At 37.8% G+C, this 11,413-nt stretch overlaps 1 protein-coding gene across 2 annotated transcripts; it reads left to right on the top strand.

Annotated features, from left to right (window-relative positions):
* The first annotated feature begins 2,350 nt into the window (after positions 1 to 2,350).
* On the top strand, positions 2,351 to 4,594 carry LOC128242336 (uncharacterized). Of its 2 annotated transcripts, none has more exons than XR_008262584.1 (3): positions 2,351 to 2,456; positions 3,605 to 3,760; positions 4,026 to 4,594. XR_008262584.1 is itself a non-coding variant. In XM_052959446.1 (3 exons), exons 1-3 carry the CDS (start codon positions 3,047 to 3,049, stop codon positions 4,529 to 4,531), a joined length of 687 nt encoding a protein of 228 aa, XP_052815406.1. In that variant the 5' UTR covers positions 2,982 to 3,046; the 3' UTR covers positions 4,532 to 4,594. The 2 variants fall into 2 exon arrangements, 1 of the variants encoding a protein (XP_052815406.1); XM_052959446.1 differs by lacking the exon at positions 2,351 to 2,456 and adding an exon at positions 2,982 to 3,071.
* The last annotated feature ends 6,819 nt before the right edge of the window (positions 4,595 to 11,413 follow it).

Raw genomic sequence — 11,413 nt, forward strand, 5'->3', positions numbered from 1 at the left:
GTGCAATTTTTAGAGTTTGTTTTTCAAGTGGAGTGATTTTTCTTAGGAATAGCTTGACCCCCCCTTTTTTATTGGCTTAAAAGGTAATTTAAAGCTTGTACTTTAAGAATATATGTGGTTATCATAGCCTGCATTCGCTCGAAATGCCTTTAAATGTTGTCTAAAAATTATAATTATTTTGAATTATATAGGGAATAACAATGGTGGTGTGTAACCTAAACATTCACATTCAGCATCTTTACTGGACTCCATTGTGTTTCTAATCACCATCTTTGTCCAAATGTTTACTCTTTAAATTAGTAAATAAAAGTGCATTGCATTCAGTTCAAGGTTTAAGTACGTGAAAAGCTCTGAAACTGCCCGAAAGACAGAAAGATTGATGGGGGAAAAAGCTAGTCATTCTAAAATGCCGTCCAGGCTTCTTTTTTAACGATGTTTAGTCTAGGCTAAACATTATTAAAAACTGTTGCCTGGACGGCATTTTAGAATGACTAGGGAAAAAACACGAAATGTGCGATAAAATATATTCTAGACCATAACACAATTTTCGTTTAAACCTTAATTTCACAAGCTTGGTTTCAGGAAAAATAAGCAAATAGACGGATTAATCCCGAAACTCATGCTTGCAAATGTGATTCATGTGCTCCATCAAGTGAACGTCTGACTACCCGGGGGGGGGGGGGGGGCATTTATATATATTACTATACGCAGCGTGCCCGAGGGTTAGATTTTTATATTAGGGCCAGACACACATGATTGATAGTTTTCCAGCACAACTGAATTCACCGGGAAATGCCCGTCCAGTGTGCTAGAAAAGAAACTCTAAAAAACCTATGGAAAAACAAGCTGCGGACGTACCAACCATACGGCGTCATCACACAAGAGTAGACGTTGAAAGTTGATAAAATAGCATCATGCAGCTACATGATGTTGTAAAAACTGGTTAACTCTTTGGTTTGGTTAAAGTTAGCCAAACTACTTATTGATTGGGCAATATTTATCCAATAATTATTATTAACTAATCAAATACTTTAAATGTGCAAACTAACCAAAAGAAAATATGTGGATAACTTTTCATTTCTATAACACTGACAGATCGACGGAATCTTTTTCGGGACATCGCGGTTTCTTTCCACGCGATATTTATTTGTTTCATTTTCGCACTTGATTTTGTTCAACATAATTATGCCCACCTTCGAAGAAGAGGGGTATATTGCTTTGCACATGTCGGTCGGTCGGTTGGTAGGTCGGTCGGTCTGTCGATAGACCAAAGCTTGTCCGAGTGATAACTCACCAATTCCTGGACGTATGGTAATCAAACTTGACATGAAGGTTGGGCCTGACCATTAGATGACCTCTATTGATTTAAGGGCTCATCGGGTCAAAGGTCAAGGTCACAGTGACCTTTAATGATAAAATTTTAAAGCTTGGCCGAGTGATAACTCACCAATGCCTAGACCTATGGTAATCAAACTTGATTTTGGGGGTCATCGGGCCAATGGTCAAGGTCAGAGTGACCTTGAATGCGAAAATTTGTTCGAGTGATAACTCGACAATGCCTGCACCCATGGCCCTCAAACTTGACTTGGGGTTGCGTCTGACCTGTAGATGGCCCCGATTGATTTTTGGGGGCATTAGGTCAAAGGTCATGGTCACAGTGACCTTGAACAAAAAAAGCTTGTCTTTTGATAACTTGACAATGCCTGCACCCATGGCCCTCAAACTATCATACTCTTAAAACTGCCCCAACGGCATCCAATGCAGTGACAAATCAGCTGTCTTTTCGGATCATGCACATTTCATTCAATTGTCCATATAAACCTGAAAACATGGCGCTCAGGGGGGAGGGGGGTGGGGGCATAATGTTTGTACTTATTTCAGCTTGCTAGTATTCTTGTCCGCTAGTTATAGTGAACTGTGATTACGGAACTGTGTATAATATATTTCATAATAAACTAAATATGAACATTATATGTGCCAAATGATAAGACAATCCGAAAAAAAAGAAGAAAAAAAAGCCAATTTGGGTCAGATTATGATGCGTGACTTTGTCATCAAGACGGTCCCCACTTATTAACACACATTCGGAACTCCTCGGCCATTTTATCGCTCCGAATGATTAACACACATTTGACATACAATTGTTAACATATTTCGCACAACGTAAACATTATGAAGTTACTCAAATTCTTCAAATGAGAGCATCCGACAGGTAACACCAATATTGGAACATCTGCAACTGATTTCGCTTGTGACAGACTGGCGATTGCTGAGACCTGTGCACGCTGTCGATGAACTTGCTCCGGCCGGTCACCACCTCACCACTGATCAAAATCGCCGCACTGTGAAACAATCTGCGATAAAAATAAAACCGCTTGGATACCCGTGTATGCGACCAATGGAATCTCTCTGAAACATTGTAGCGATCCCAGCCATACCTTTCGGAGGCCTCTACGGTAAAACCTCTTTGTGGTTGTCTTTCGGAGCTCCTCGGCCATTTTTATCGGAAACAACCTCGGATGTATGCCGGGTCATGAGTAAAAGTAGTTCAAAAAATTGTGATTTAATTATTAATTAAATGTAGTGTTTTAGATTGTATTTAATTGTAGTTTTTTTTTGCTTGCCAGTAAAATGTATAATTGCAACATAATTAAGATTCCCAAGAGTAAAGTCATTAAGTTAGCTGCTAATTGATATTATTACGCGATCTACTTGCAGCGTAATTAAAGTGTACCGATTTCTGACATTGTAAACCGTCCATATACATCCGATGTTGTTTTCGTAGAAAATGGCCGCGGAGTTCCGAATGTGTGGCTGTCTTTCTATTTCGTCGCGAAGTTTTTGCATCGTGGTCGCAATGATAATGTGACTGGGGCCTAATTAAATGAAAGGTTGGTTAAAACCCTCCAGACATTTGGGATTGTCTCTTATCTTGGATGCGCCATACATCGACGAAGGCACGAAATTGTTTGGCCTTTTGACACCGTTACAACTTAGATCAATCCAATATAGAGAAATTATATTTTGATGTAAGAACGTGCGCACAATGACGACAGGAAGACTTATTTTAAGTAAGCATTTTTTTTACTTCTCAACTCCATGGTGATTCAATATGAAATGCAGTATACTTATGCGAATCGACATGAATTATTTGTTTCCATCGTTGTCCTGTTTTTTTTTTAATCCAAGAAATTTGTTTCGCATGATCGCATTCTGACTAAAAAATCTTTGAATTGAACAAATACAGTTTGAAGTGTTTTATTCTCCGTATGTTTTTCTTACTGACAATATTCATGTCATAGAGTTTTGGTCATATTTTCTAAACGGTTTTCAAGCCAACTTTTGTCCGAACCAAACAACAAATCGGTCAGTGAGCAATTCGGCGCGGATGTTGATCGGGTGCGCATCTGGGTGCGGGAACATGTAATAGACCCAACATTATTATTATTGACGCTCTTCAAGTGGAATACCGCCCTACGCAAATGAAATCAATATATAATCAATAAATAATACATGATCACCGTCAACGTACGTATTTCATATATCGTCGTGTCAGTAAAAATATCAAACTTTAACAATCAGCAAATGTTCCAACTACTTATAGGAGTTCTGGTGACCTTGACCCTGTTATTCAAAGGTTCAAGGTCAGATAATCCGTGTGTGGACCTGGACCCCAATGGATGCAAAGCCAACCCCCATCTATGTCAAGATCCTCTTCTCGCTGAAGTCACATGTCCTGTCACGTGCCGTACCGGATGCAGTAAGCATGCATAATAATGCTACTAATAATTGATAATAAACAAAAATAGCATATTGAACATCTTTCGATTGGGTTTTCATGATTTCGCCACAATTCAAATACAAGACGGATATAAGAGATACAGCTTGTGACTTACACATATAACGGTGCGCATATGGTATTCATGTAATATAACTTATTTTAACAGATATATGTACATGTATCTCCTTTCATTTGTTATTTATATAGCATTAGCTCCATTGTTATACTAGTACATGATTTCCAGGCATCAATCCTACCTCTGCATCTATCTCCACCACCACCACTCCAACCCCCATACACCCAACATCCGAAGTGGTAGGTGGTCACTTGACGGGCCAAATTCCAGTGGGTTCCAACCTCATCATATTCAACGACTCCGACGCCTGGAACCACGGGCGAATCACCGGCATACGGATGCTGTGCGGACAATATTTGCTCGCCATGGCGATCCAGTACAATGGGGTGTGGGCACAAAGGCATGGATTCTGGGCCGGCAACTGTGCGACCAACCAAACATGGACGCCTATTCACTTTTTTGAAGAGGACGAGTGGATACAGCACGCAGAGTTGACGGGCTCGTGGTTCACATCCAGCGTCACATTCACCACCAACAAGCGGCGGCTGGAGACATGCGGGATACCCGAGGCAGTCAAGTTCCGCGAGGGTGGCAGACTGGAGTTTGTGTCTGGGAAATTCGGATGCTTCTTCGACCGCCTCCAGCTTCACTGGTCCTCTTATGTTTCTTTATAAACCAGTAAATTTGTCCCGTGATTATGTAACTACCAAAGTATACAAGTAAACACGTGATACATTTGTGTTTATTCATAGACAAGTAAGCTCGATGTGTATTAATGTTTGTTTGTAGACCAGTAAACACGAAGTGTAATTATGTTTCTACACGGTCGTTGTTTGTTTGTAGACCGGTAAACACGAAAGGTATTTATGTTTCTACACGGTCGTTGTTTGTTTGTAGATTAGTAAACACGAAAGGTATTTATGTTTCTACACGGTCGTTGTTTGTTTCTAGATTAGTAAATACGAAAGGTATTTATGTTTCTACACGGTCGTTGTTTGTTTGTAGATTAGTAAACACGAAAGGTATTTATGTTTCTACACGGCCGTTGTTTGTTTGTAGACCAGTAAACACGAAGTGTATTTATGCTTCTACACAGTCTTTTTTTTGTTTGTAGACCAGTAAACACGAAGTGTATTTATGCTTCTACACAGTCATTTTTTGTTTGTAGACCAGTAAACACGAAGTGTATTTATGCTTCTACACAGTCGTTTTTTGTTTGTAGACCAGTAAACACGAAGTGTATTTATGCTTCTACACAGTCGTTTTTTGTTTGTAGACCAGTAAACACGAAGTGTATTTATGCTTCTACACAGTCGTGTGTAAATTTTTGTTTATAGACCAGTAAACTCGTAGCGTACTTATGTTTGGACACAGTCGTGTGCAAATGTTTGTTTATATGCCAGTAAACAGGTGAAATCCGTGAACGCCAAAAACGAGGTTACGCCTTGAAATTTACGACCTATGCCTTACAGTGTGTGTATGCCACGTGATAAATTGCGTCATAAATACTACGTCGAAAGGCAATATCTTGCTTCGAATGAAGGCTTTAAACAAAGATAACTTTACTATTTCTTCACCATTTTAATTGAAACATAGCGCAGTCTACGCCGCTTACGGGCCCCCTAGTCCACCTTAATTTCCGTCAACGAGTCTTCTGACGATTATTTACTATGGCAGACTCGTGACAGGGATACATAAGAAATGTCAAAAAAAAGTATTCCTGATCGCTAGTCCACCTAATTGGCCGTCAACGAGTCTTTTGACAATTTGTTTAATATGGCAGACTCGTGACGTCCACCATCCCAGCAAAAAGTAGCAAGCGGTCCTTGCGCAGAGAATCATCGCGGCCACAATTTTGAAATTATCTCCGTTATAAATTCAAATTTCTACGAAAATATTATTGCCTACTATTAAACACATATTAAGTTATGTCAGTATGCCCAAAAAACATGTTTAGTTATCATAAAACACTTACAAGTGTCGATTGTTTATCAAGTATCCCGATATCGGTAAATCTGGGACAAATCTAACTGGTTGTGTACATGTATAAAGGTATTCGTGACCCATGATATATTAATGCGAAAATAACAACTCTAATGACAAATTTAAATGAGTTCAGATCACTGTCGGATAAAAATTGAACAACTGTGTCATTATTATTCAACATCAATGCATATTATTACAGTATATCATTTCGCCCGTTGTTAAATGGTAGAGAGTTGTAGCGTTACAGGGATACATAAGAAGTGTCAAAATAATAAAAAGAGTATCCCTGATCGCTCATTATTGTAGCTACCCTGATCGCTCATTATTGTAGCTAACGGGCCCCCTACTTTTATCAGAGTATGATTGAGAGATTAGTTTCTTAAAACACTTCGACAAACCTTTTCATAATACGGCCGTCTGACGGAGCACTGTCAAAACATTATTTTGGAAATAGGTTTGTCGAAGTGTTTGATGAAACTAATCACCTTATCAAACTTCGGCAATAAAACGAAGGTGGTGCTCTTTAAGCGGCATACACTGCTCTTTGTTTTATTTAACATGGTGTAGTAAAAGAAAAGTTATCCTTGATTTAAGTCTTTATTTCAAGCAAAATATTGCCTTTGAACAGACGTAGAATATATGACGTAATATATCACGTGGTATACACAAACTGCATACAATCTTTATTGAAACGTGGCCCTGGAAACGCAAAGAAAAATCGTATCATATCGTAATGTGACGATGAAGATTCGGTAGCAATCTTAACAACTCGGCCATCTCCGGCAAGCTTCGAGATAGTCACTTCTGTTGGACAATTGCCGAGGTGTTCCGAAAGATTCAGTAGATGGGCTTTTATGACATTCAGACATGGTCGCTATCACCGTGTCCACTCGTTACTGGTAGCGGTGGCTAATGGTAACGCCTGTGTAGTGGCTAAATAACGCCAGTGTGCGGCTAATTTTCGGAGGTTAAGGTAAGAAAATTGAAAAAAGTAATCTACAACGTTTTTGTTTTTCTAATAAGAATAGGTGGAGGATGTGGCCATACAATCATACTTTCAGGTCATATGTTTCTTTTTGCCCAGACTTTTGAGTGTTTCCATATCATCGTGGAAAACCTCACCCTGTTTGGAGTGATATTTCGATTTTCAATTTTAAAATCAAGATTCTAGCATATCTATCCATCTTAGGATTCAATTAAACCCTTTAAAGTTTTTAAATTTATACTTGTAAACATTAAACAACATTCTGATTGTCCAATAAAATATTCCCAAATTGATAACTACAAATGCAATGCAAAACATTGCATAAATATCCTTTTAGTTTGGTGTTAAATGTTTCATACTTGGGTCTGTTTACTAGTAACTGGCAAAACATGAGTCTGCAAATTACATTTATTTTAGAAACATGTTCATTTTGAGAGAAAATAGGATAAAATAAGTACTCTTGTGAGGTTCGAACACGTGACTGTAAAATAATGACCCATTAGTCTTAAAGAGCAGAGCGCAAACAAAAAGGCTATTGGGAATTTAAATAAAGCAATAAAAACACATACATCGTCTTTGCCATATGTGTACATCAAACGCACAAAAAGATGCGTTTTAGTGTCCATATGGGTATGTTAACGAATGATACCTTACAGGCTAAACATATCATTCATGTCCGTATTATTATGTGGGACATCCGAGTCTTACGAACATTTTTTCTTACATCCTAAAATACACGATTCGTATAATATACGAGTGCAAATATACAAATATAATTGTGTACACCATTTTTATGTCGTCCAAAGAAAAGGCACATACAGGTTACTTTTATGGGTGTTGTATGCGTTTGCGTGTTTGTCGGCGGTCGTCTAGAACTTGTTATGGCTGATATTCATTTTACAAGGAAATATATTTTTATTTCATTGTTGTGAAAGTCTAGAGAGACTGATTGTATTGCATTAACAAAGCAACGTGCTGGGTGCATAAACACCATAAACGTCATTCAAATTGCCGATAAGTGTGTTCGTGCCAAATCACAAACTGTACACACAACGTGCTCTTGAACCAGCACGTACAAATCGTTTCTAAACGCAGTAACAAATGTAATTCGACAGTGTTTTCTTTAAGGTACTCTACTCCAGATTGCCAAACATTACGAAAATAAAAACGTGAAGGAAATGTATAGAACATATACCAATGGGTACAGTGTACTTAAATTTTATTAAGCATGTATGCAATTGTTGGGGGAATATAAAAACAACGAAAATAAACGTTTTGTGAGTAATTTCAAAATTATCTGGAGTAGAGTACCTTTAAAAATTACGACAATTGCAAAAGATAACACATGTATCACGTACAATTGGTCATTGTCAATGTAATATTATGCGTGTTAATTTAAAATCATGTCACTTATTATAAATTATCCGTTTACCATTTTTATTTGACTTACCGAAATAATACTCAAAAATCATAATGATCATTTAAAGTAAAACAGTTGTCCTACAATCTGAACACAGCATATTAAGAAATTAATAACACAAGCAATTTATCATCTTTGAACTTAGTAGACCGTACTTACAATCCTTTTACGCAGTTATTCGTTCTTTAATTTAAAAAGCTGGACGCAAGCATGAATGCAGTTGTATCTTCACAATAAGCAACGTTGTAAACTATTTTCTTAAATATGGGTTATTGTATGATCTTTATTGTGACTATAGCTTAATTTGCAACAACTGCTTCATTGATTATACAAACCTTCTATTTACAAATGTTTCCTATCTCTGCAGAATCTCCAGGGATGAAGCAGAAGTCGAAACTTGCATTATACAAGCGATGTAAAAAAAGACTAAAACCATTAAAGCGGTTGCCAATGACACCCGAAAAATGTTTGAGCAGCAAAAAGCCTAGATTCGTTTCTCCACAACCCTCGCCATATTATGGAACTCCAACATCAAAACGTCTACGCATATCATCGCCCGCGTTTTATGCAAAAAAAATTGTGACAACACCAAGACGCTTTTTCAAATCGACATCAAATGTATGCGGGAAGTCAACACTTAACGAGTGGGAAGACATCGACACCAAAGATAATGACGATATAAGTTTTGTTGGTAATCTACGGACAAAATGCGGTGAGGACTACACTACTTTCCAAGCGTTTAAACAAGAGCTGATTAATGCACAACAGTGGGATGTGTTCGAAATGTTTATGAACTTGGTCATTTCTGGTACTTTTCCCCTAAGCAATATATCATATCTTCTGTTTCTTGACACCGTCAAATTCTTCAAATGTAAAACAACTACCCAAATGTCATATCGTGCAGAAACAAAACGATTTTGGAAAACGGGATATCGTCTGTTTCATGCAAAATTCTTATATTACATGGGAGGTCCAAAAAACATAAACCAGCTTCATGAATCAGATAGGGGGTATATTAATCCAAAAGAATCCATGATTAACTTTGCTGTACCGAGTATAAACACAATAGAGACATTTGAGATGATAGAAGCAGGATTAAACAAGACCGTTTCACCTGGTGTTATTGAACCAGTTCTTCAAAGCATATCGGACACAGTATTGGACAAACGATTTATATTATGTGCAGATGCCAAGAAAGTTACATCGGGTGTTGATAAGGTTGGTGGGGACGTTGACATGTTTGGACATGAAGATGGAGTTATTCTGCTTTATTGTAAATAAAGATTTAACACCAAACTAAAAGGATATTTATGCAATGTTTTGCATTGTAGTTATCAATTTGGGAATAGTATACGAATAAATGCACATAAATGCGTTGAGATTAAAATGATAAATTCGTAAATAAATGTCATCTGGTCTTTAAACGGCATTTGTTTTGAGAAATCTATGCAAAGATTGGCGTTTAAATGGAATATTTGACAAAAAATTAAGCTATGGAGTGCAAGTATTTGCACCACCTCCTCAGGCGTTACAGAAAAAGCGCACCACTCCACATGCGTTACCACCGAATCGTTATTTAAAAGGGTCTGCCGAAGTAACATTATATTTTATTGGACAATCAGAATGTTGTTTAATGTTTACAAGTATAAATATAAAAACTTTAAAGGGTTTAATTGAATCCTAAGATGGATAGATATGCTAGAATCTTGATTTTAAAATTGAAAATCGAAATATCACTCCAAACAGGGTGAGGTTTTCCACGATGATATGGAAACACTCAAAAGTCTGGGCAAAAAGAAACATATGACCTGAAAGTATGATTGTATGGCCACATCCTCCACCTATTCTTATTAGAAAAACAAAAACTTTGTCGATTACTTTTTTCAATTTTCTTACCTTACCCTCCGAAAATTAGCCGCACACTGGCGTTATTTAGCCACTACACAGGCGTTACCATTAGCCACCGCTACCAGTAACGATTGGACACGGTGGCTATTAAAATGAAGAGATATGCATATAATTTGAATAACACATTTACAATGACATATGTTACCAAACGCTCTGGGGTCATTTCGTCTAAAATTCAGCGATGTGATCATGCCGTAACACTGTACTGCTACAAGGCAGTCCAAAGGACGGCTTTTCCCCTGTCACTGTTTTTTACAACATTTTGTTTTTCTCTCGGAAAAGTATCAATCGGTGCAACTTGTTTAACACTTTCAATTAACAAACACTTTTAATTATGTACTCTGACCTTTAAATGGCTCTCGTGACCTTGACCTTTGAGGTGTGGACCCAGGTCAAGGTCACTGCACATAGCCTCAATGAGGAAAACATTTGTACCAAGTTAGATTGTAATCCATCAATGCATAAGTAAGTTATAGCCCGGACACCAGCAAGTGTACTCAGACCTTTAAATGTCTCGTGTAACCTCGACCTTTGAGGTTTGGACCCGGTTCAAGGTCATAGAACATCGTCTCAATGAGGACAACATTTGTACCAAGTTATATGCTAATCCATCAATGCATAAGTAAGTTATAGCCCGGACACGAAATGTTACGGAAAGACAGCTAGACAGACTGACGAACGGACGAAGTACATTCCTAAAATTCCCCTCCCCACTCCGTGGCGGGGGATTAAAACTATTTGGTACAAACACGCTCCTATGCATATGCGGATTCAGGCGGGGGCGGACCCGGCGCGCGCACCCTCTAAAATTGTCCACGTATTTGGTAAAACCGTTTGAAAAATAGTGTAGAACTGTTAAAATATGAAGAATTTTCGAGTCTAGCATAGATCTACATATAATCAATACTAAATGATTCAATAAAATGTAGATATATCAAATTACCGAGTCAGTAATTTGATACATCTACAGTTAATTACTCAGTGTACTCAATCCCAGTTTAAGAACTTGCGCCCCCTCTAGCGAAAAGAGCACGCCCCCTCTAACTAAAAATCCTAGAACCGCCACTGCTATGAACCTTGATGAAACGCCCCCAGATAAAGATTCAATTCGTACTACTTTTAGTAAAGGCTAAAATAAATGTTGAGCTTCAAGAGAAACATACAAAATACCAATGTATCACACCATTGTAGGCGGCAATACGCGTACAATAGATGCAAACTGGCGTTTATGTAATGATTAAAGGTTATTGGTAAATA

Source organism: Mya arenaria, chromosome 8 (genome assembly GCF_026914265.1).
Source record: "Mya arenaria isolate MELC-2E11 chromosome 8, ASM2691426v1".
NCBI classification, from domain to species: domain Eukaryota; kingdom Metazoa; phylum Mollusca; class Bivalvia; order Myida; family Myidae; genus Mya; species Mya arenaria.

Bases quoted from the DNA above. Each gene is read 5' to 3' on its own strand.
- LOC128242336 (XM_052959446.1), top strand. From the start codon at position 3,047: ATGACGACAGGAAGACTTATTTTAA. The intron at 3,072-3,604 runs GTAAGCATTTTT...AACTACTTATAG, and splicing joins GACAGGAAGACTTATTTTAA to GAGTTCTGGTGACCTTGACC. The intron at 3,761-4,025 runs GTAAGCATGCAT...CATGATTTCCAG, and splicing joins CACGTGCCGTACCGGATGCA to GCATCAATCCTACCTCTGCA.